This window comes from Melospiza melodia, chromosome 9 (assembly GCF_035770615.1).
Source record: "Melospiza melodia melodia isolate bMelMel2 chromosome 9, bMelMel2.pri, whole genome shotgun sequence".
Classification (NCBI taxonomy): Eukaryota; Metazoa; Chordata; class Aves; order Passeriformes; family Passerellidae; genus Melospiza; species Melospiza melodia.
The window spans coordinates 33,285,193-33,311,476 of NC_086202.1; the positions used below are offsets into that span (position 1 = coordinate 33,285,193).

Sequence of the window (26,284 nt, forward strand, 5' to 3'; positions counted from 1 at the left end):
ATAAAAAAAAAAAAAAGCCAAATGTTTCAAATCCCCCGAGCCAGGCCTTGGTAAAGCAAAGCCTCCCTCTTTATTTGCCCCAGATGACATTCCCTGGAATGACAACACCTAAAGCATTCTACCCACTCCTCTCTGCACCACCACAGCTCTTCCAGAATCCACATGTCCTTGCATCAACCACTGCAGGAGAAAGTGTTTTTTTCCCTAGGGCCTTTGCACCTCTAATCAACAAACCTAATCCCACTTTTATTGCTTCAGTCCACAAGGTTCTGCACAGCTAAGGGCATTGGAATGAGGAAAACTGCTTTATAGCCAAGCTCCAAGTAAAAGATGACACCCACTTTCCCACCTCTTTCTGGCTTTATCTACTGCTCCTCCCTGGCAGGAGGCAGCTCCTTATGCCAAAGTGATCCTTCCACTTGTAGGTGCAGGCCATATCTCACTCCTGCCTGATCTCATGAATAGCACCCCACCCAGCTGCATCAGCCAGAAACAGCTCAGTATTTTTACCTTCAAGGAAGGCAAATAAAACAAGGGCAGTATGAAACCCCAGACTGGAGCCAAGAGCAGACACCACAGACCAGCTCCCTCCATCCATGGCAGCCCTTCAACACTGATTTCTAGCTAAAAAACCTCATTAACCAAATCTTCCAAGCCTGTGGTAAAGTTTCTTGCAAGGCACTATGAACTGCTTTCCCTCAACCCAGCTGGGCACAACCCAACAGCCCCACTGCTGCACCAGAGACAGAGTCCTGACATTGTGCCACTAAAACCATGTTTCATTTTACCCCACTTGACTCCATATCTACAATAGCTCTTCCCTCCACATCTGTTTTAATCCCCTGCCAAGATGCTGCTCTCAGGCTTGCTGCTTTCAGGTGCTTTTCTCCTCATGTTTAGCATATTTAGAGTATTACTTGCACAGCAACAACAGCTTACTAACAACATGGGCTCAAAACCACATCTCCTGTCTCATCTTACAGCACAAAAATGCACAATGTGGACCAAAAGAGTAGAATCTAAACTGCTTTTTAGCATCTCACATCTTTCATCACAACTGAAATCTCACTTCTTCCACCAGCTTCCCGACAAGAAGGGAACAAATGCAGCCACACTTCTTCCCCTTTGCCTGCAGCTGAACCCACAATTACATCATTCCTGGTAATGAGCTAATCAGCTGGCAAAAACTGACAAATGTTGCAGCCCATCCCTCTGGCTGCAAGGCTGGGTGCAACACGAAGCCAGGTCAAGAAGGGAGCAGCCAAGATGCTGCAAATGGGGAAAGCCTCATTTATTTGTGCCTGTGCTGAACATCAAGTGGGTGCTAACAAGGGTGGCCTGATCCCCCAAAATAAATGTGGAGTTAGGAGCCCATGTCTTTGGGTACAGACAACCATTCTGAGGGGTTTCTGCACTGCTTCAAAGCCACCTGGACTGAAATTCATGCCAGGCAAGTGTCTCCTCTCCTGACCTCTCACCTCTCCCTAGTACAAACCAGTCCTTGATGCAAGGAAGACCAATCAAAATTCTCCTCCTGCCTCCAGAAATGCAGCCTCAGGTAATCAGGCACCTTGAGAAAGATGATATAACCCAAAGGGAAAAATCCCTTTTTTGCATTTATTAGTAGAGCGTGTACTGGAGGAGAAAGACAAGTAAGTAATCCCTGCTGCTCTACAAGAGTGAAGGTGCTGTTGAGACTGTCAATGTTTATGCTAAGCCTCAGGTTAAAAGAAAAAAAAAAACCTAAATCCTATGCTGACATGAAAATAAAGCTCTAAATTAACATCTCAAGGCACAGAGCACCACCAGGGCCTCCCTGACTATGCAGCAGCACACATCTTTACAGGGGAAATTAATTAGGACTCATTTTCTTCGTGCTTCCCCCTGTGACACACACCCAAATGAAGGCTCAGCACGAGGAACATCCCAAGGCAAGATACCTGCAGGACCCAAACACTGCCAGTACATCTTGATAAGTCAGCCCTAGTGCTGCATGCAAACACTTTTAGCTAGTTAATTAACACATCAGCCCGCCCCCATCCTGTATTACAGCTCATTAGCCTTCAAACTATATTGAGGCACTCAAGTAATTTTTTTTTCTTTTCTGCCCTGCTGCACAGACAACACTTGCCTGGGAAGCATCCACACAATCCCAACACCTGAGAGTGCTTTATGTTCTTTATATCTCAGCTTCCCCCTCTCACTGGATCACTATCTAAAACAGCAATGTCAAACTTAATTTACTGCTTCACCACTAATCATCACCTTCATTAAAAGCAACATTAGGGTAACAAACAAGTGTTAAACACTTCCAATTAGGCTTAATTTTTTCACAAGGAAAATCCCACGCTATTTTCAATTAATTATGGGAAGAGCTGGGAAGAGTTTGCACTGTGGGTGGTGCTTCGTTGGGGTTTTCTCAAACAGACAGAGGAGTCAAGAATCCCCGGGGCGCTGCACAGTCAGGGGAGCAGCACATCCGGGGAGCAGCCCTGATTTGAGTCAGGAGAGCAGGGCACACCTTCCCCTGACATCCGAGCTGGCCACATTCCAACAGCCCCGGGTGACTCACTGCAGCAGCTGCCGACCAAACACCGAGCAGGCACCGGGACAATACCTGGCACATCCTGCGTTTCAAGGAGCTTTTGCAACATTGGCATTCAGGCCACACAAGACACATTCTGTCTGGAGGCTGCAGAGAAAAGGCTTGTGTTGGCACAAAGATGGTGAGGGCTGTTCCCAGGGAAATTGTTGGAGAAGGCACTCTGGGATGAGAAAGGATCCAGGCCACTGCTCCCATCTTTTGGGCACACCTGGCTTGTGTCTCATTTGGAAATCATGGTCTTATTCCTCCCTGCCTAGTTTGGGAAGGAAGGAGCTGGTCAGCACATCTCAAACAACTGGAACAATAGTCCTTGCATCTAAAAAAACTTCCTGTGGCTGGCCCAGCAGCAGCCACGTCACACAAAAATCAATCTTTGTACTCACTGTATTCAAAAGTAAGAGTGTGGGTGGAAGTGGACTGTGGTTTGCTCTTTGCAACCTGCCTCCATCTGCTAACACTGGAAAAAAGCAATAACCTGCTTTTCTTGAGTGGTACTGGCAAGAGCTGAAGTTGTCAGAGCACCTGACACCCACCTGCCATGAAAATGAGCAAGAACCCACATTCCTGGACAATTCTGAATATCTCACTATATAACTTCACTGAGCTGCCACCAACAGTCACAACAGGAGAGAGTCTGGAGCCCCAAATACCATGAAGCACTTGAAATCTCAATTTGTGTCATCTTTTCTGACCAGGAACCAAAATGATTCAGCAGCTCTAAAGGAAACAGCTCTTAATTTTTCATGAGAAGCTGTTAAGCCACTCTATATGACTACCCACAATTTAACAGCTAATGAGATGCAATCTCCAGAACACAGGCTTAAAAATAAGTATCAGAAGCAAGTCATAACAAAATGGGAGTAGATGCTCTTCACAACTCCTTTCTCCTCTTTGGTGCTGCAAAGATATTACATCATCCAACACAGCCCTATAAAACTGACATCCAGATGGGCTTAAAAAATAAAATACTGCTGTCTGCCAGCTCCCAGTTAGAGGACTCTGCCAGATCAAATTACACATCCTTTAATAACAGTGGTTTCAGACAGTGCCAAACCAGTTGCCAGTTCTGAGGTGCCCAAAGCTCCTGGAACTTCCCAAGAGCGAAGGCAGGTCACAAACCAACAACAGAGTTTATTACTCAAGTTTCCCTCCTCTTGAAAATGAAATACCCAGAAGCATCAAGAGAGAGCCAGGACTAACCAAGAAAGGGGACTGAGCCTGTATTTCAACAAGTACATTTGCACAGAATAATGAAATATTAAAGTACACCTTTCCTACAACCCTTCCTTCCACATTCACCCTCTACTTCTTCCTACTCGCACTGGATGGACTCAGAGGCACACATGCTGAATGGTTTAAAAGCTTGGGCAACAATTCCTGCTTTGCATGCACCATCCTAACAGCCATCAGTGCAGGAGCCTTGATTACCTTGGACACGTAAGTGGAGGTGGGAAAAGAGGTCTCCATTTCAGAGATCAGTGTCCCGTGCTTTCCAAACACACACATTTCAACCTGCAGAAACTCATGGCTACATGCTGAGAAAGTAGGCTCCCAGAAGAGTGAGGTGCCTTAGACAACACAGACAGGTACAGAGCAAGTTTTCCTCTTGCAAGCTGCCCGAGTTTGGTACCTTGCGGTCCCTGAACCCCGAGCGTTTCTTCTTCTTCCCTTCGGCCGGCGCCTCCTCGTCGCCCGAGGCCACTGCCCTCCTGCCCTCACTGCTGCTGCTCTCCTCCTCCTCCTCCTGCTTCATCTTCTCCCCTGGCTCTGCCCTCGGGCCGTGTCTGACAGAGTCCTCTGCATAGGCCCTGCACCAGGAAAAGAAAGCACTGGTTTAGGAAGTGACTGAGGGGTGCCACAAACGGTCCTGCCAGGCTCCACCGGTTACAGTCCAGCAGGGAGGGCTGCAAAGCAAAAGCAGAGAAGTGACCAGCCCTCTTGGAATGCAGTGTGCTTTCCCCTGCTGCAATCAAATTTCCACCCCACATCAAACCCCAGACTAATGGCCACAGTAAGTTTTCCCAGTCCAAATCACTCAGTGAATTATGACACCCTCTCCCAAAACCCAGACATGCAAGAAACCCTGGGAGAAAGGCATATCATACCTCCTCTAGCACTAAATTCCACCTCTGCTTCCCCAAAAAGATGTATTAAGTGACAGAAATGTGTTTTACCATCAGCACTGCAGGATTCAGGATGAACAACCTTTTTGTTTCAGCTCAGCTGATTTATTTTCTATCTCCAGGAGCTGACAAGCTATTTTATCCCCTTCTTCCACCAATGACTCTTCTAAACACCAGTGCTGCAGGATTTGTGACAACAAAACTGGAGCTGTTTGTCCTCAAGGTGCAAATAAAACTCTGGCAGAGCCCAGGACCCCTTTTCCCTTGCTGCTCAAATACAAAGATCTTCAGTCAACTCTGCTCATAGACTCCACACTTCAAATCACTCAGAATCAGGAGCAACTCTCAGAACTGCAACTGGCAATGGGATGATTAAATAAAAAGCAGGATAAATCCCTAAGCCAAACAATGCTCTGGCTCTCCCATGCTCTACTTGTAAAGCAGTTTAGAATGAGACAGAGCTCAGACCACATTAACATCAGTGAAATGATAATCTCTGAGGGGTGTCACAAGCAACACAGCCAACGGTTTGACAACATTATTTCTCTTTCTAAAGGACTCAAACAGCTCAGGAAAACATCCCAGCCTGCCCATAATTTAAACAAATCTGCTTTTACATTGCATTCCTGGTGATTTATTTTGGACTAATCACAGGGTATGCAGCTTACACACAGGTGCTGCTCCTTGCCCACTTTGGTACTGCCTGGAGCTATGAATGCGGTCATTTACAGCTGTGTGAGTTTGTTTTAAAAGAGCTGCCCTGGGAGAAAAACAAAAACAAACCAAGATTTTTGAAGTCTCCCAAGCCCTAAACAAAAGGCTACACATACTTCATCCTGCCAGTTTCCTGGAAAACACAGATGTGCTGTGTAATAGTAACAGAAGAGCCTGTGTCTGTCTCCTCAGGAATCACAGAATCATGGAATGGTTTGGGTTGGAAGGGGCCTTAAAGATCCTCTCCTTCCACCCCCTGCCAGGGGCAGGGACACCTTCCACAGCTTGCAGCAATCTCAGCACATCAGCTTCCAAGAAGGAGCAATGAGGGTAAGTGATCCATCAATTAATTTAAATGCTACCAAAAGAAAAGACAACTCTCTCCTTATCAGCATCCAATAATTCACTGACAGCACAGAACAAGACAGATGGGAATGGGCTAAAGAACTGCAAACTGCACAGTACTGGTGGCAAGAAGACACTTTATCATTTATGGAATGGTTTGGGCTGGAAGGGATCAGCTCAGACAGGGATTCAAAGGTTTCTGGTCCACAGTGGGACAGAACACAGCCCCATTACAGGGGTCTGAGGCAATAAAGTACACAAGTGTTCAGTGAAGAGCAATATTAATCCTGCCTTTTTACATTAAAATGGAGCTTTGCACACTTCCTGTTCTGAAAAGGCCCTGAGTCTCTATAATTTGCTGATATATATTTGTGAGCCTTAGAGCAAAGCACCATCTCTATGGCCTCACTGAACCAAACTTCCAGAGACAGGACCCAAACCAGGTGCTCCACAAGGATCTTAAGGGAGGGAAAGTCTTTCCCCAGAAGAGTCCTGCAGCTGATCTCTTCTGGAGAGCACGAAGTCCATGCTGGCACCTGTCCTGAAGCCTTTCCTGAAAGTTTAATCAGCACTGGCACACTGTTGAGGGGCTGTGGGTTTGGCTGAAAAATGCAGCTGCCAGTGAGGCTACACCAGCAGCACTGACTTGGAAGGCCCCTGTGCAGGCAGGACACCCATCTTAAGTAGCTCTGAGAGAACCTCTTGGGGAAAGGCATAGAAAAGCAACAGGAAATCAACTGCCTATCTCCACAACTAAGGTGTTCCACAGCAAACAAGCTGGAGAATAGCTGTATCAGGAAAGATTTGCTCCTGTAGTGCTTGACTGACAGCTAGCAGCCCAGGGAAGGGATAGATGAAATTGAAAAATCAAACTTTTCCAGCACATCCCACGCATTCCCTCAATCCATCAGGCTGTCAAGTCAGTTGCTGCAGTGATACAGACGGAGGCTGTTTGAATACAGGCAGCTTTTCCTTCCCTCTGGTTTATCCAGGTAATTAACTCTGCTCCACACTCAGATCACCATCCCAGCATCCAGGAAAACGAGCTGAGGAGAAAGGCAGAGTCTGGAGGCTGCTTCTCAAGCAAGGTTTAACAGCTATTCCTGAACGAACCACTGAAGGAGCAGCTCTCTATGTGCACCCTCTCTGTGTATTTTACCTCCCTCTGCTGAAATCCTTGGCTTCCAACAACTGCAGCTTCCATACTCAGCCCACATAAAAAAGCCTTTCAGTGCAGATGTCAGAGTATGGCTGGAGGAAACAAAAGCCCATGGCTTCAGAAATATCCACCCTGCTGGACTTCCCACAGCAAGTGAGGACTCTCTCTTCTCCTGCCCTGTTTGATGAGGCTGACTTTCCAATGAAATTCCTGGTGCTGCAGCTTCTGCACAAAAAGGAAATGAAAATACAAAGCCTCCCTTCACTGTGTGCCATGACCAGCACCAGCCTTTCCCCACAGAGGGTGCCTGCCCTGTATCCAGAGCCCTACTGCCATGCTTCAACCATTCTCATCTCTTCTGACTTTCTCCCCTCCAGTGAACTGCATTTGAATCAAACACTACTCCCCACCCACTCAGCAATATCTCCTTTGAATCCTTGGAGAAAGCCAACAATCAAGTGTAAGATTAGATTCCTCATCCTCCCCAAAACCACTGAGCTACCAGAGGCCTGCAATGATAAATTCTCTCTTGGGGAACCATTCCTTAAGAGAGCCAACCACATGCAACCATGGGATATCCATGCAGGAAGGATGCTGGGACTCACACTGGGCATTGGCACAACACTCCAAATTGCAGGTCCTGCAGTTCTTCCAATGAAACACAACCCCTCCCTTCACAGTATTTTTCTTCTTTGAATGACAGAAGCAGAACAGCATGAAAAAAAAAAATCACAAAACTTTGTGCCAGAGATAACAGTGCTCAGTTATTCTAATCCTGGAGGCAGTAGCAAAGTATTCAGTATTGAGCTATCAGTTGGTGCTCAGTGTCAGAGGGAAATAGAAGAGATGGGCACCCAGGAGTCAGCAAAGCTGCTGTCAGCACCCAGGGGCAGGAGGGAGGAATCCTGCCTGGCACATGTGTTCCTCAGCTGACTAAGAGTTGCCATTCTCCTATATGTGAGCAGCTGGGGACATCCCAGAGAGGTTTAAAAGCCACCGAAGACTTCAGGGCTTTCATGCTGCAATGCAACAGCAAGTTAGGACATGACATTCATTAAAAAAGGAAACCTCCAGGGATCAGGAGAACTTTCAGAAGGTGCTGTGGCTCATCCTCAGCTCAACCACATTCAGCACCTAAATTAGTCACCTGAAACTTTAATAGGGAATTCACTGGAGAGTTTTCAGGGGGTTGCCACACTCACAGGGCTCTTTACTGCTTTGCTTCCCTCCTCATCTCTCACACACTCAACACCAACATAAACTGGCACAATGAATTTGTGGCAAGAACTTCACAAAGGCAGCCACCCTAATGACACCCTAATGCTGTGGTGTCCTGACATTACCCCAATATCCCTATGAGCAGAAATCTGCTATTTCTTAATCCAGGAGATGCTGCTTTCATTTCCAAACAGAGCTCACCACAGTGGGGTTCAGGGCTGATCCTTTCCTTCCCCAATGTCCATGGAGAAAATCCCTCAGTGGTCAGCCAAAAGCCACTGGAGAGAACACTGACTTCTTTCAAAACATCACTCCCAGACCAATGTGTCTCGAAGTCTTAGGAAAAACCTCAGCACAGCAATCCCAAGGAGAGTCTCTTGAGTGTGTCACCTCTCACAAAGAATTAAAAAAGCATAAAATCACAAAATGGTTTGTGTTGGAAGAGACCTTAGAGATCAGCTCACTCCATCCCCCTGACATGTAAGCACACGAGGGCTCTAAAAATAAACTCACATGAATAATACCTCCAATTTTTCATCTTCTCTCCCATACATTAGGTTAAGTTGTACCTGACACATCTACAGCAATAAAACAGGTTTCTTCCCTCTTGACTATGATTTATGTGGTTTCCTTTGTTTTACTACAAGAGAGATTTTTGAAGTTTCTGTTTCAGCTGGCATAAGATATATCCAGCAATTCTCCCATTAAAAATGTATTCTAGGCAAATTACTCTAAAGCCCTCGGGACACTGGTGCAAAAAATCACTGCATTCTTAAACAGAGTTACAGAATCCCAAAACAGCTTGATTTGGAAGGAGCCTTAAAGCCCCTCCAGTGCCACCCCTGCCATGGGCAGGGACACCTCCCACTGCTCCAAGCCCTGTCCAGCCTGGCCTTGGGCACTGCCAGGCAGCCACAGCTTCTCTGGGCACCCTGTGCCAGGGCCTGCCCATCCTCACAGAGAGCAATTCTTCCCCAGTATCTAAACTAATCCTGTCCTCTGGCAGTGGAAGCCATTTCCCCTTGTCCTCAGTCCCTCTCCAGCTCTCCTAGAGCCCTGTGTGGCACTGGAAGGGCCCCAAGTTCCCCATCCCAATCCCTCTCCTCTCCAGATGAGCACTCCCAGCCCCTCCAGAGCAGAGGGGCTCCAGCCATGGAGCAGCTCCTTGGCCTCCTCTGGACTGGCTCCAGCAAGGTCCACGTGAGGCAGCAATTTCCAGAGCAACACAGGTGTCCTACCCTTACTCTCACCACTAATTTATTCACAGAAGGATAAGAAAAGGATCATTAACTGGGTATTTTCAGTCTGTCAGGAGCAGCACTGGTAAGACTCTGCTTACAGAGGTCACTCTGTGCCCCCAAAGGTACCTTTGCTCCCTTCCTTCACTCAATGTCAGACTGATTAACAAGCTTCAGCACCAAAATGCCAATTTAAGGGCTTTCAGAGGCCCACAGATTCAGCCAAGAAGGGTTGTGGCATGAAGAACAGATCTGCAGCCATTTCCCAACACTCCAAATGGGTATCAGGAACTAGAAAGTACAAGTTTTACACCAGGATCAGTAATGGAATATTTTTTATAACCGTTAAGCTTGCCACAAACTGTGAGATTTAGTACTTCTCATACATTAGTGCCTCATTTAGAGTAGCCAATGACTGCACCAAGATTAATTTCAATTAATTCAGTTCATTATGCCAATGCCCAGATACTTAATTGCTTCTCTTGCCAGCTGGAAATCCTCAGAGTTTAAGTTATTGCTGAGAAAGGGTAAACTTCATCAGTCTTCTAAGCTCAGCTATTTGCACTGCTCAAGTATTCCCTGCCACAGGAAAGCTGAGCAGCATGAGCTACTCCTGCTGTATAATAATTGAGAGGAGATTCATTCCCCAAAAACAGGCAGCAGGACTTCCCAGAGGGCAGGGAAGGCAACAAGACCAACTCTTACCTGCAGTGGAACAAAGATGCCACCAACCCACCTCCCATCTTAGGGAGACACAATTAAATCTGCCTTGCCTCACACAACCAGAGGATTTTTCCATACATCTCTTTTCCCTCCTTGATTTCTTCTCTCCCTTTGTGTGAGCTTCCTTACCCCAGCACTGGCTGCTGCTGCTGTCAGAGCACAACCCACAGAATCCACCTGAAATACACTGGCTTCAGACTGCACCTGAGAATTCCTGCCTTTCTTCACTCCACCATCATCATCTAGCCCAAGAAACTTAAATTTTCCAATTGCTTCTTGATCTGGCCTGGTACATCTTCAATGCCTTAACTGTAAAGAAATAGTTACATATTTATCTCTTAGTACTAATTAATTATACTTACTGCTACTTCCTGTGCTAACTCAGGACATACCTGAGTAACTGAGGATGTAATTGCAAACATTCTGTACTCACCTGCTCTCAAACTCTATTGATCACCTAATATCCACTTTCAGAAAGAAAAAGGAAATTTACACTTCATCCCTGATTTCTTTAAACAAGGCTAAAATGCCCACTTGAAAGTCCATTTAAAGCTTCCACAGATGTCAGTATGAAAAATTTTCTACATCAAACATATCAGTTTTGTTCCTTGTTTAATTCAGCAGATTTGTGCCAAGTAATTAAATTAATATTGTAAGCTTGGGTGCACTTTTATTTTACAGTTGCTGACATTGAGGATTTATTTCATGGCTCAGATAGGAAAGGAATACTTGAATGTCTGTACAATTCTATTTAGTGCTTTATAAATGTATAAAAGATGAAGGAGACAGAGCAAGGAAAGGCAAAACAAGTAATAACAGCAAGTCAGCCTCTCCAGATTGATGAGAGCTGTGTCTCACTGACTGGTTTCTATCAGTGCTCTCAGCTGAGGAAGGTGCCCCAGGGCCTCCAAGGAACAGCAAAGTTCTCCAGGAGCCAAAAATCCCTCCCTGACCCAGCCCTCCACACAGCACAAGCACCATCCTCCTGATAAAAGCAACACCAGCACTGAAAATGTAGCTGGTGTGAAAAGCAGAGGAACCTGCTAGAGAAGGGAGATATTAGCTCCATGACTCTGGGACAGCTTTACACAGGACATGATGGCCCACTGACTCTCTGATCACGCTGAGGACAAGGTTTGAAGTGGAAAAACCCCACTCTCCTCCCTGCTGGAAAAGCAGAGTTATCCTGGCCATTCCCTCAGAGGCACTGATTGCATCAGTGCAGATCATTACCAAAATGCAGCACCAAATGCCACTGTGCTGGATCACAGTGTTCTTCCTCCACTGAGCAGCTCCTCTTAGCACAGAGCCAGCTCTGACAGCTCTGAGGAACAGCCAGAACAACTCCCATCACCTCTCTCCCACTGCATTAAAACTAAAGCCTTCCAGCCTCAGGTGAGCAGGAAACCAGCAACAAATCACCTGAGTATCAGAATGAAAAGAACACAGGCTTTCAGCAAATACTTTAGTTTTAGACTCTAATTGCAGTCATGTGCTTGAGTGACAGAGCTGGTGCCACACTGAGGGAAGAGAAGGGAGTCCCTGTTTTACTCCAGGCATGGCACAGCCCCAGGGTGCAGTGAGAGTCACCTCAGGAAAGCCCAAACATCCCCTTGCACCTCAGGTACAGGAAAGAGCTTTGAGCCCCAGAAACCATGAGGTGTCCTAAGGCTCTGACCCTGAAAATGCACATAAATCCTGTGTGCTGCTACCTTCCCACCCAAATACACACTGTCCCCTTCTGCTCCTCTGCTGCATTTCATACATCAAGCAGCCAGCAGACCACACAAAAAAAGAGAGGAGCAAGCCCTGCCCAGATGTGCTGTTTCAAACAGAAGTTGTGAAAGTGAAGGGTTCTCTCTTCACACCACCACAAACCACCAGGCAGGGAGGAAACGAGGCAGGAAACCACATCAGAGAGCCCGTGTGAGACCACGCCTCACCCCAGCTCTGCTGCATCCCTGAGCACGGCTAGCAGCAAAGCAGCTCCTCAGGGAATCACCCCCAGCCGTGCACAGAATCACCCAGGGAATCACCCCCGGGCATGCACAGAATCACCCAGGGAACCACCCCCAGCCATGCACAGAATCACCAGGTTGGAAGGGACCTTAAGGATCATCGAGTCCAACCCAGCCCCAACACCTCAACTAAACCCTGGCACCCAGTGCCACATCCAGTCTGTTTTTAAACACATCCAGGGATGGTGAGTCCACCACCTCTCCAGGCAGGGCATTCCAGTTCTCTATCACTCTTTATGTAAAAAAAATTTCCTAATATCCAACCTATATTTCCCTTGGTGCAGGTTAAGGCTTTGACCTCTGGTTCTGTCAGTGCTGCCTGGAGAAAGAGCCCAGCCCCAGCTGAGCACAGCCACCTTTCAGGAGCTGTACAGAGTGATGGGGGCACCCCTGAGTCTCCTTTTCTCCAGGCTGAGCACCCCCAGCGGTTCCTCACAGGGTTTGTGTTCCCAGCCCTCCTTCCATGCAGCAGGAGGACAAGCAGGAGCACCACGGGTACTTACCAGGGACAGGCAATACATTAGCCATGCACGCATTACCTCTGCCAGAGGAACCTGGCACTCGCCGTGGCCGCGGAGGTGCCGAGGAAAGCCGCCAGCAGGAGCCTGCGCCGGGTGCCGGGCCGCGGGGCCGTGCCCTGGGAACGCCGCGCCAGCGCCGCCAGCGCCGCGGGCACGAAGCGCAGCCGGAACATCCTGCGGAACGAGAGCTGCTTTAGCACACAGAGCTTGCCAGGGCTGCCTGGCCTGAACCAGGGAACGTCCCACACAATAACTCACGGGTGTTCGTTACCTGTCCTGAGAGAGGCACATAATCTGCTTAAGAAATAGATTAAATACCCGTGAGTGTTAGGTATTGGCACACACTTGGCTGTCACATCCAGCTGCTTATCAAAGTTATTCCAATTCCTCAGCCTTCCCCCAAAACCCTCATCAAGAGGGAATCTCACCTTCCCACAGAGGCTGTGTGTGAAAAATGTGTATTTTATGATTGGCTTTTTGCAAATATAAGCGAATATTATAGATGTTATGTTAGAAAGTTATGCTGTATTAATTTTATTAAGTAGTGTGTTAAATCTAGATTTAGGTTGTAACAGTGTTAAAATAGAAACTGTGCTATGTAGGATACTTTTTTTAAGAGAGGACTCACAGCGAGATAGCAGCCACAGGACACCCAAATCTTTCAGAGAAAGAGAATTTATTCCTCCATATCAGAAGAAACAAACTTCTTCCTGCCTCGCTCAGCCCTGAAGCTTCAATCAGGATTCAGAGGCAGAAGCTGACACTGCCCAGACAGAATCCTGTGTTTGAATGGAATTTATGCATCATGGATGAGGTGTAGGAACATGCAACAGGCTGTTGCTGTTAAGGGTTAATCCTCTGTTAACGTGGGGCCTTTTTTGGGCTTATTTTGCCCAGAAAGAGGTGCCCAGACTGTCTGTAACTCTTTGATTTTATTGCCTCATATTGTCCTAATCCAAATTGTCCAAATTATTATTATTCTAATTATATTGCTGCTTTTATAACCAATTAATTTTTGTTAAACTTTTAAAATTAAAAAAACCCAAGTGATTGGCGTTTTTCACACTGTGGACTCCACATCCCTGCAAATGTTCAAGGCCAGGCTGGATGAGTCTTGAGCAGCCTGGTTTAGTCAGAGTCCCTGCCCTGCAAAGGGTTGGAACTGATCTTAAAGGTCCCTACCAACCCCAACCATTCCATGATTCCATGAAATATTTTCAGCCCACCCCATCTCTCAATTTCCAAGGCATGGAAGACAGCAATAGACCTGAAAAGCAACCACAGCAGGTAAGAGGCATTTGGCCAGAAGCAAAGTCACAGCTGGATTTTAAAAGGCAAATTTAGCCAAATAACAAGCAAACCCATCAAACAAAACCCAACCCAGGCATTTATATTTTCCTAAGAAAACCCTACTGTTCTTAAATCCCTTTTTTTAGCTAGCCTGGAGCAAAACATTTATATGCAACTGTAAGTACAGGGCAAGTTCCAAAGTGTCAAAGTTATAAAATCCAATCCATACCCCATGACATGTCCAAGAGAACAGAGAAAAATGGGAAAGCAGAGCTACAAATCTAAATATAATTAGACCAGAACCACAGAAACATCACCTCATCACACAGCTGCAGGAGGCAAAGCAATTTTGGTGGCTCACAGCACTGAAGGGACAGGGTAAATGCTGCCTTTGAAAAGAAAATCTGCTGCATGTTCCTGTGAAATAAAGGTTTCAATTCAGGAGGCAAATGCAATTTTTTCATTCATAAGGTCAGCTTTAAAATTGGGAACAGAATGGTAAAGGAATTCCCAAAAAACCCCCACAGAGCAGAGGAGCAGCAGCCTAATTTTTCCTTTTATTCCCCATTCTTGCCATTCTACTCACATATTCCCAGGCAGTGAATAACCACAGAATACAAAAATAAAGCCACAACTGTTGTTTTCTATTTGCTTCTGCAACACAGGATGCCACCACAGCATTCTGCTAAACCTTCACTTCCAAAAATGAGGATCCTGGGCCCTGTCTGTGCCAGCAGCCCTCAGGTGTGTGGTGTGTTAGGCCATTCCCACCTGCTGCAGGTCAGGGTTCCACAGTGGAGGGATGCACAATTTGGGATGGGAACAGAGGAAGAGGCAGGGAAGACACATCAAATATCCAGCAGATAATTCTGAGGGCTGGAGCTCAGTGTCTTTAAGGCAAGAGGTGGTGGAGAAGGCCCTGAAGACTTCATGGCACAGTAAAAAAGCAATGAAAAATTGTTAATAAATCACTTAACAGTGGGTTTTTTCCTAGCAGATGAAAACTTTTGTCTTAAGACAAGGGAGGTGGGATGGAGCACAAGAGAAGGTGGAGGTGGCAAAGCCACAGGCTGTCTGTCCATCCCCACCCTGGTTTATGGGCAAACCCCACAAATTTCAGTGCTCACAGTGAATCCATCCAAACAGCATCCATCTGATATTCATCTGTGCTCCTATTAAAATTGGCACCATGGCTTTGCTTATTCCTTTTCAAATAAACAGGTTTAAAATTCAAATGTTAACAGAATGCAGGCAGCTCACAGCACTGATCCTCCAATCCTCTCCAGCTCTGAACAACAATGAGATGCTTATGAAAAACAACTCTGATTTCAAATTTTAAATTATTTCCACTCTACACAAACCTGATGTTCCCATTTGGTCTCCAGGGATGAATTTCTGTTCCATATGCAGAGGAAAATCTGCATGTGCTCCTTTCCCCAAGGAGCTATCCCTGCCCTTTCTAGGGTTCCCCATCCCAATTCCAGCTTTATTTTCCTAACATGTATTGGGGAAGGGAAATATTGCCAGTATCATTTCATCAACCAAAGTGAAAATTAAGCCCCACAGTGTTTACTTGGGAGCTTGAAGAGATTTTTTACAACATTTCTGATTGTTGGCTTTAGTACTGCATAAATGTTTACTCTGCCTGAGCCTTAAGAAACACTAAATTATCTGCCTTGTCCAAGCAAGCTCCATCCTTGATTCTGCTGGGATGTTTACCCAGAGTGTTCACTGGGTACCAACTGCCTGAGAGAGCTGAAAGCAGCCAGTTCTCACAATCACCCCAAAATAAAGAGCATTCTTATCTCACAGCAATTAAAAAATCCCTCTGGAAGTGGAATTTTCCATCTGCAATTTCTGCAATCTCTCACAATTTTCTTTTTTTAAATCAGAAGTGCCATGATATTTGGTATATTTGGTTAACAACTCCAGGCACTGAAGTCAAGATCACTTGAGAAAGCTGATGCTCACTTTTTGAAAGATTAAAAATAAGCATCTTGTCCTGTGCAACAAAAAATTCAACACCACAGTTTGCAGTAGGACAAGGAATAAAACTGAGATCAAGTAAAAAACTCCCATCAACTGATGTGACTACAGCTTACAATAAGAAACAATCCCAATTCCTGAATGATTTACTGTAATAAAAGATTATTTTTTATAGGATACAACAAAGCAGCCCAGAGGGAAAGGAAAAAAAACCAACAAACACATTTTATGTTTGCTTATTTTCATTATTTTGGAGTTATCATGATGCTCTAGCACTACAGCTACAAGGAAATCTGTACACTGTATTTATGTTTCCAAGAGATAAGCCAAGCTTACCTTAAATTCTTGCTCAGAACGGCTCTGTAGTTATTTCAGAGGTTGAATCAATACCCTTGGACAACTGAAACACTTGGGGCTTTTTCCCAGAACAGAATTACCCATCTACTTTTATTTATGCCACAATTCATAGGTGGTTTTGTTTAAGCAGAAGAGTCAACAGAGAGACTCAAACCCAGTAGGAAAACACCACATCCAACCCAAAACAGGCTCCATCCAAACTGAGACCAGGCAGGTCAGGTGAGAAGAAGAAATGCAACATTATTTCACAGTTACACCAGTTCTGGCTCAATGTGGGTGTTTGATTTCCCCAGACCATGACCCCTCTGCCAATCTGCTCTCCAAGGGAACTGAGACCAGCTCTCCACCCCTGGCCTTTCCAAGCCCTAGACTGCTCCAGATAATGCAGATAAGAATTGGAAGATCCCAACTCTTGCACCCTTTTTCAGATACCAAAAGGAGAGAACAAAGACTTGCTCCTGTTTTTCCAGCCCCTAATTAGCTCATGGTTCCAAGACTGAAAGCACTGAGCAGCTCAGCCTGGGGAAAAGGGACCTCCCACACTTGGGTGCCCCCCAGCACTGAACTTTCTGTAGATCTTTTGGGGATCCAGAGCAGATAAAACACTTGAAGCAGCATTGTGATGTCAAAGCTGGCCTCACAATGCATGTGAGAGGGAGAACAGTAATTCAATAAGTCAGTGGGTCTTTAATTTTTCATCAGAGAAGGGGTCACAGGCACTTATTGGAACAATTTTACTGGGACATGGTAAGCCCACGAATTAGTGCAGAATGTCAATTGTAAATTTAAATATATATTGCTAAGCAGGAAAATATTCTGAAAAAAAATTGTATTTAGGAGGCACTATTTAGGCATAAAACCAACAGAGACTGGCTGAGATGGAGCCACTAAGAGCTCAAAGAGCTTTCTGGAGCTGTGTGTTTGTTAAAAAGCCAAGTTGGACGTTGCCAGAGCACATCAAGACATCCTGACCCACCAGATGCTGTAGGAAAATTCCTCACCTGTTCCCACCTCAGCCCCTGACTGTCAATTATCCCTCAGCCCTGCTCACTGAAGCCAGAGCCAACAGCAGAGGAGTGAGGGTAACAGCTCCCAGCCCTCCTGAGTCCATCTTCTTGAGAGGATTGGGAAGAGGAGAAGGAAAAATTAAAATGGGGAAAATAGCCCAACAAATCCAATGGAAAGGAAGAGTCAATAGGCAAGGGAAAGGCTGAAGCAATCAGGAGAAAAGTTTCACCATTAACACTGAGATTCAAAAACCAGCAGGAAAGAAAACCCCACAGCTTCAACCTGCCTCCCCCAAAATCAGTTATGACTTCTCCTTCCCAGAGCAGCTGGGGCTGCCCCTGGATCCCTGGCAGTGCCCAAGGCCAGGCTGGATGGGACTGGGAGCAGCCTGGGATAGGGGAAGGTGCCCCTGTGGCACTGGATGGGCTTTAAGGTCCTTTCCAATGGGAACTATTCCATTATTCCATGAAATTTGTACAAGAATAACTCCTGAAGGGGTGCCAGGAGGTGCATTCCAGCTAATGCAACACCTGGATCCCCTCCTTCCCCCATTTCCAAGACAGACCCAACAGCTCCTGCTCTTCTCTCCTCCAAGCTTTCAGCTTTCCAAGCACAGTTTTGACAGAAAGGATTTCACACCTTACTGAAGTTATTAGCCTACCAAGGCACATAAATCAGTTTTGGGAAAATGAAATCTAGCAGCAAAAGTAATTTGTCCTCAGGTAGGAGATTGGGGCAATATTTGATCACATTAATTTTGCTGGAGAGGAACCACATTTGTTTCAGAGCACGACTCAAATTGATGTAGAGTCTACCAAGTATCAATCAATGCAGGAACCTCAGCCACAGCCCAGCAATTTCTTTTTAACTGTCACTGCAGGAAAGTTCCACCTCTTCCTAAAATCCTCAGCCCTGGAAATGACCAATCCCACGTCCACAGCTCTGTAACTGCACCCAGCCATGGCTCAGGGATGATCAGTGACACCCTCCCCTCATGAGCTGCTTTACTCTGCCAAGCCATTGTACTGATTTTCAGGAGAGATGATGCATTGCAAACACACAAGCTTTTAGACTTGGCTTTAATAAAGCATTTTCAGAAATTGCAGCTGGATTATTTATAAGGATGTGGGACAGTAGCTGGCTTGGGCTTCCCTTGCAAGGGAGGCAGGAGTGTTTACATCCTGAGGAAAGACTTTGGTGCCACTGCACTGGCAGAAGAAACTCTGCAAACTCAACAGCAACCCCAAATTTCACCTGAGAGCTGAGTGGCCAGAGGATCTGAGAGTGGATGGATGCAGCCACCACAAAGCACAGCTTTGGAGACAGAAATGAAAAAGGAGTGTATCCAAACAGAGTAACCTGGGCCCATCTGTGGCAGCAGCATTGAAAACAGCACCCCCAGCAAGGCTACACCATTTCCTTGCTACCTCAGCCTGTCAGACTCCAGCAAAGCTCTGCAGGTTTCCAGGAGGCAGCTATAAACTTGCACAGAAACAAATGCCAAATGCTGCTTCTTCCTGATCCAAGCTTGCCTTCCCTTCCTGCACTCAAAATGCAACACATCCCTTCAGCCTTTCCACCTAGAAAACATTACAGTAAAGCCCAGCCATGAAAAGCTCCCTAAAAACACCTCCAGAGATGTCAGAGGGAATTTAGAAGAGCTGTAAAAATAAAAGCCAACCAAAAATCTTCTCACCCCTTTTTGAGGATAACAATCTTGCCTCACAAGCTACTTCTACCCTGCCCAGAAGTGTGAAATTTCCTTTTTCCAGTGCTATTCTCAAATAACCAGGCTGCCTTTGCAAACCAGCCACTGTGCACCAGAGCACAGGTATTTCCACCCTGACTTGAGGAGCAAAGGATCACCCAAGAACTGCTGGCAGAAGGGTAGAAAACATTACATGGCTGCCTTTTCCTATAAAAACTTACAGCCAGCAGGAATGCACCTGCTTAATGGCTGACTCATTAAACTTGCCTTGCACAATCTGTGGCCACAGGGCATGATTTCCCTGAGAATTCCTGACTTTTCCACAGAATGGAGACTCTCCTTGAAGCTCCATCCAACAGACATCCACCTGCATGTACCTCACAAGAAACAAAAAGTATCTCAGAGTAGTCACATTTAAGAAATGTTTATGGCCCATTGGGCTCTAGGAAAACCAGTGTTAACTCCTAATGGATAAAAATGAAAAATTAATTCTGGAAGAGAAACATTCAGAACAAAGCAAAAGCCTCCCTAGGCTGGCAAGGTGGCAGTTTGGCAGGTTTGAGTTACCTGCAGATACAATTCCAGCTCCAGAAAGAGACAAAGGTTTTTTGCAGGGTGACAGAGCCTGGATTGTCTCAGAATTTGATATGGTGAAGTCCGAGCTCCTCTGTGACAAGGAGGAAAAAGATTTGTGAACCCCCCAAGAACCTGAATATCACAATGTGGTAATTTCTCCTTGGCTGAAGTTGCCTTTCAAACAGAAACATCATCGACAGCCACATCCTCAAGAAAATGTTTCCTCCTGGCCAAAGAGTCATGCTTTGGGGGCTTCTTTTCTATACAAAGAAATTTCAAATTAAAAACTTACTGAAACAACAAAAATAATTCACACACCTGTGTTTCATTTACCAGATGGAGATCATTTGGGAAATCAGGAGAAGAGGACAGCATTGCTTTCCCCCAAAAAGGAAAAGCAGGTCTGAATCACTGCAGCTGCTTTTCCAGCAACACATTGTTGGATTAGCTTGAGCTTCAGGGAGGAGAACATGGATAAGGCAGGCTGGTGCCCTGTGCTTTCAGAACACAGCCTGAGGGCTCAGTCTCAGCAGGACAAAGCCAGCAGCAAACACCTGGCTCCATCCAAGGTGGGCAGGCAGGAACACCTCAGGTATCTGTCTGTATCATTACTGAGATTTTTGTGACAAAAAATGACAAAAACCCCACTGCTCTTCCAGCTCCTGAAGCTAAAATGCCAGAGGTGAGAAGTTTGTACCAAACAAAAGAAAACACAGAGATTCAGGTGGTGGTACAGAACACAGCTGGTCCACACAGACACTGGGGCTGGTGTGTGGCAGCCCAGCAGCTCTGCCTGCATCACACACAGCCCACGGATTCCCTGGGCTCGTGTTTCAAGCACAGCTCAGCTGCAACTTCCCTTGTCCCAAACCATGACCTCCTTTCTTGTTCTCTACATGAGGAGCTCAGATTCCACATCACAGAGCCAAAGTAAGAGAAACTGTGGTGTTGTGAGCTCTTCAGGATGGGGTGAGAGATGAGAATTTGACTTTATGTTCTCAGAGCGTTGATTCGTTATTTTATGATATTATATTAAAAGAAAAGATATACTAAAACTATACTAAAGAAAGAGGAAGGATACATCAGAAGGTTAGAAAAGAATGATAATGAAAGCTCCTGGCTGACTCCTCAGAGTCCAACACAGCTGGCTGTGATTGGTCATTAATTAAAAACAATTCGCATGGGACCAATCCAACATTCACCTGTTGGTAAATGATTTCTAGACTATATTCCCAAACAATCAGGTAATTATTGTTTTCATTCTTTTCTGAGGCCTCTCAGCTTCCTAGGAGAAGAAATCCTGGCAAAGGGATTTTTCAGAAAATATCATGGTGACAAGAAACAACTACAGGAATTTTAGCTTGAAAGACCTTGGAGACCCAGAAAGAATCCCCAACCCAAACTGTGCCAGTCTCAGCACAAAATTCCCACTTACAACCATCAGTGCTTTGGTTCTTCCAACCTTATCCTGCCCCACAGCCAAGGAGCTCCTCACATGACCAAAATGAAGAGCTGCTCTCAAGAGAGGTGAAATGCAGAATGCACAGAAGCAAACTCCATGGCAAGTGTCTCTGGGGACAAACAAGTCACTGCACTCACAGACAGGGCAGCAGACAAACTGAACCCAGAATTTACTACCCAAGGACTTTTCAGGTAAGTGTAGAAGCCACAGTAAAACAATTCATGATCTAACAGTCTGCTTTTCCTCTTTTAAAGTGTCTTAAATCTAAAACTCAATTCATGATCTAACAGTCTGCTTTTCCTCTTTTAAAGTATCCTAAATCTAAAGCAAAGAGGTGAGGCTGCCACAGCCTTTGGATGGTGTGTGCTAAGGGAGACAAAGTGCCTCAGGCTCCACTCACTTTCTGCTGGGAGTCTGTGTATTTTCTGCTTGAAGTGTCAAATGCATCACCCTGAAGATAAATATTCATCCTCAGCCTTTCAGTGCCAACAAAAGGGATGGAAAATGATTTTGGACAAGGACATGGAGCAAAAGGACAAGGGAGAAGGGGCTCCCAGTGCCAGAGGGCAGGGCTGGATGGGATGTTGGGCATTAGGAATTGTTCCCTGGCAGGGTGGGCAGGCCCTGGCACAGGTGCCCAGAGCAGCTGTGGCTGCCCCTGGATCCCTGGCAGTGCCCAAGGCCAGGCTGGAGCAGCCTGGGACAGGGGAAGGTGTCCCTGGCATGGCAGGGGTGGCACTGGATGATTGTTAACAGCCTTTCCATGATTCTGTGTTTAAGAGGGAGCCACACCATTTGCACCATGTTTTCTTAGAACAATTCACTTTAAAAAAAGAAAGGGAACATTCATCTCAAAGGTGTACAACACCCAAAGACCCTGGGTAACTGTTTCCTAAATTATCCCAAACAACATCATCCCACTGGAGTCACCTCTACACCAAGGCACTTTGGCACCCCTTCAACATCCCAACAGGAAATCACAGCACCTGGAATTAATATAATTCAGGTTATTTCTATTGTTGTACCCAAGCATTCTCAGCCCTGCTGCACTGAGTTAAAATATTGAGCCCCAATATGTCAACTGGGAGCCTGGGAAGAAGAAAACCCAGTACTTCCATATCCCAGCTCACTTCAGGAAGTGTTACTGCAGCAACTGCAACATCATGAAACAATGTGTTTTTATAACAATAATATGATTGCTACAGAACTTCTTTTGCTCAAGAAAATAGAAATGGTTATTGCCACATGCCAGACCTAAACAAGCATCAGCTCCCTCAGTTATCACCTGAAAAAAAAAAATAACATTTCTGAGATGCTGCTTCAAATGATCAGCAAGGAAAACTGAGGAAAACTGGATCATCTCTCCTCAAACTCTGCCAGGAGCTTACCCAGGAACCTACAGGGAGAAGTGACACAGCCACCAGTGACACACAGAGCACCCCAGAGGGTGCCCAGCAGGCAGACAGTAATGATGGAACCAAGGCCCATCATTCCTTTTCCTCCAGGGCTGGCATTTCAGCTCCCTGGGTTCAGGAAGCATGAGGGAATGCCACAAAGGCTGCTGCAGGAAATGGGTCATGGGGAGAACAAGCCACTTCCACAAGGAAATAAAGAGGGGTTACATGAGCTTAAGATTCACTGTTCAAACACATTTTTAGTCACCACTTGAGGGTTTTTTGGTGTTGGGAGTTTTTTTACATTTTATGAAAGAGCTGAGGTTGGCTTGACAGAAAGCTTCAGGCAGAAAAACTCCTTCCAGGGCTCAGTGTACCCAAGCACTTGCACCAGGAAAGTCAGCACAACTTTGCACACTGCAAAAAAAGGCAACTCATTCTCCTACAGCTTTGAGAAAAGCCCTAAGAGAACACTCCAGGACAAGAATAATTCTACACAAGGCATATTATTCAGTCAAGTGATGAATTCAGCAGTTAAAGCACCCGAGAGCAGGGAGTTGCACAGCACTCAGCAACACCACCCTCACCTGAAATGTATTTGCTCCCAGTTTGCAGGTCAAGAGGTCACAAGGAACACAGGGAAGTATTTCTCAGCTGGGGCCTGTTCTAAAAATGAGAAAGAAACATAATAAAGATCATAACTTGGTGCTGCACCCAATTTCCCTCCTGGCAGTCATGCCCTGCAGTGCTCACATGTATCGACCTCAGGAAATGCATCTCGGACTGAGCCAAAAAAAGCCAGGAGGAGGAGGAGGAAAATGGTCAACAGCTGAATAAAGGAATTAAAGATAAGCCAGGCTTTTAACTCGAGCCCCAGCTGGCAATGAGGATTCTAATGAAGAAACCTCTAAAAATCCTGCCTGGTTTGACCTGCCCACCCCCCCACACCCCACTAAACACAGCCAGGTTTACCATCCTTCCCAAGCAGCTCATTAAACTACAGGCAAGCACAGAACACATAAATCCCGTTGTGACAAACATCAGGCATTTCTGTGCTCCGAGCAGTACGTTAACTCGAATTCACCCTAAAGGTTTTCCGACACAGACTGCACATCAAACACATCAAACACAGCTGGGGCCATTCAGCGCAGTTAAAGCTTTAAGGAACCTCTATCAAGAGAAAGTGGCTTAACGTGAGGGTGATAACTCACACAGCCTGGGCAGCACCGCCGGCGATCCCACAACAGCAAGAAAAGTAACCCAAATCTATTCTCCACAGTGGGAGGCCCCCAGAAGTCCCTGCAGGGCCCCGGTACCGAACCCCGGCGGGTCCCTCCTTCCTCCGAGCGCCGCCGGGAGCCCCAGCCCCGCGGGGTCACTGCCCGGGGGAAGGCACAGGGACACTGCGGGACACGGGATCACGGCACCAAAACACGGCATCCTGAGCCCCGTGTGGCCCGGAAAAACTGATTGTCCCGGGCAGCAGCTCTGTCTTAGCCCCAAGGCCCGGCACCCAGCACCCCTCACTGCCGGGGCCTTGGGGTCCCTCAGCTCCGGGGGGCAGGACCCTCCTATTCCCGGGGCCTTGGGGTCCCTCAGCTCCGGGGGCAGGACCCTCCTATTCCCGGGGCCTTGGGGTCCCTCAGCTCCGGGGGCAGCACCCTCCTATTCCCGGGGCCTTGGGGTCCCTCAGCTCCGGGGGCAGCACCCTCCTATTCCCGGGGCCTTGGGGTCCCTCAGCTCCGGGGGCAGGACCCTCCTATTCCCGGGGCTTTGGGGTCCCTCAGCTCCGGGGGGCAGGACCCTCCTATTCCCTCAGCTCCGGGAGGCAGCACCCTCCTATTCCCGGGGGCTGCGACTCCTCTTAGCCCCAGAAACCCCAGCTTGACTGCCGAGACTCCCCTCTGGCCTCAGCAGACCCCACATTCCGACTCCCCCGAGACCCGGGAACCCCAACTCAGCCCTCAGGACTCCCCTCAGACCTCCGGCCTAAGCAGACCCCACATTCCGGGGCCTTGAACTTCCCCGTGCCTGGGGAACCCCTCCTCCCCGCCCAGTTCCGGGCCCTGGCATGCACTCAGCCCGGGCCCCCATCACTCCCCAGGCCGGGAGCAGCGCAGCCCCGGCACCGTGAACCCCCCAGCCCCGAGCCGTGCCCTCCCCGCCACCTCGGGCCCCTCAGGACCCCGCTCACCTCAGCCCTGCCGCCGCCCCGCCCGCCGCGCGCGCTCTTCCGGGGGCGTGGCCTGGCCGGCTGTGGGCGTGGTCTGCCCGTGGGGGCGTGGCCTCGGCGCCTGCCGGGCGCCGTGAGGGGCTCGGGGGTGGCTGCGAGTTTTGGGGGATCCCTGCGGGTGTAGGGGTTCAAAAAGCTCTTTGTGTAGGTCAGGAGAGGCTTTACACAGCGTGTGGTGAGTGCTCCTACGGGTCCTGTGTGTAGGGGCGGAGGGGAGTGGGTATAGGGCACTGAAGAGTGTGTGGGGTCTCAGGGGCTTAGATGTACTTGAAGACCTCTATATAGGGTCTCAGGGGTCCATATATATATATTAAAAAAGAAAAAAAAATGTGTGTGTATATACATATATACATATTTATGTATACATACATATATGTATGTATATATGTATATATATGGGTTCTGTGAGGTCTATCCATATGGTCTGAGGGTCCCACCTATCCATAGGTAGATAGATAGTCTGAAAGGTCTGTACATAGAGTCTTAGAGGCCTGTCTATGGTGTGTGTGTATATCTATATCTATATATATATCTATATATATATCTATATATGCTCTGAATGGTCTGTATATAGGGTCTCAGGGGTCCATATATATAAAAATATACATAAAATTATATAAATATATATATGTGCATATATATATATTTATATATGTATATATATTTTTAATATATGTGTATATATATACATATGGGTTCTGTGACGTCTGTATATAAGGTCTGAGGGGCCCACCTATATATAGGTAGATAGATAGTCTGAAAGCTCTGTATGTAGGGTCTGAGAGGCCCAGACAGACAGATAGAAGCTCTGAAAGGTCCTTAGATGGGATCTGAGGAGCCTATATACATATTTTATATATATATATATATTCTGAAATGTCTGTATATGGAATCTCAGAGGCCTATCTATGGGGTGTATATATATACATATACATATATATATATATATATATACATATATATATATATATATATATATATATATACACATATATATATATATAGGTCTCTCTATAGGGTCTCAGGGGCCCATACCTGTAGGTCCTTCAAGGCCTGTGCACAGTGTACAAGGAGCATATTTCTAGGTCCTGAATGGCCTGTCTGTATGGTCTTAGAGGGTTATGTACAGGTCCTGAAAGGCTTGTATGCACTGTACAAGGAGTGTCTCTATAGGTCCTGGTTAGCAGGGCTGAAGGGCCTGAAAGAGTGGTATATGGGATCTCAGGGGCTTTTAAATATCTATAGAATCATAGAATGTTAAGGGGTTGGAAGGGATCCTAGAGATCATCTTGTCCCTGTGCACAGGGACGCCTTCCACCATCCCAGGCTGCTCCAAGCTCTGTCCAACCTGGCCTTGGGCACTGCCAGGGATCCAGGGGCAGCCACAGCTGCTCTGGGCACCTGTGCCACCCTCAGAGGGAGGAATTCCTCCCTCCCCCAGGGCCATGGGTAGGTGTGGCAGCAGCTGCAGCCGTGCCCAGGAGTGGGATGGCAGCAGGAAGGGAAAGTGAGAAAGGCACGCCTGGGTCATGTGCACCTCGGCATCCAGATCAGAGGCAGGACTCTCTGCTGAGGAGGCTAATTTTAGCTATTTTAATTTTAGTTG

General features: G+C 46.7%; 1 protein-coding gene across 3 annotated transcripts in view; it reads right to left on the bottom strand.

Annotated features, from left to right (window-relative positions):
* Nucleotides 1-23,113, bottom strand: part of MICU1 (mitochondrial calcium uptake 1) — a 92,210-nt gene extending 69,097 nt beyond the window's left edge. Inside the window, exons 1-3 of one of the 3 annotated variants that reach the window (XM_063164171.1) lie at nt 23,033-23,113; nt 12,683-12,838; nt 4,236-4,413 (exon numbers count right to left, since the gene is read on the bottom strand). In XM_063164171.1, coding sequence (XP_063020241.1) covers nt 4,236-4,413; nt 12,683-12,837 — 333 coding nt within the window. In that variant the 5' untranslated portion in view covers nt 12,838; nt 23,033-23,113. The remainder of the gene's footprint in view (nt 1-4,235; nt 4,414-12,682; nt 12,839-23,032) is intronic. The other 2 variants (XM_063164172.1, XM_063164173.1) reach the window with 2 other exon arrangements.
* Nucleotides 23,114-26,284: the final 3,171 nt, after the last annotated feature.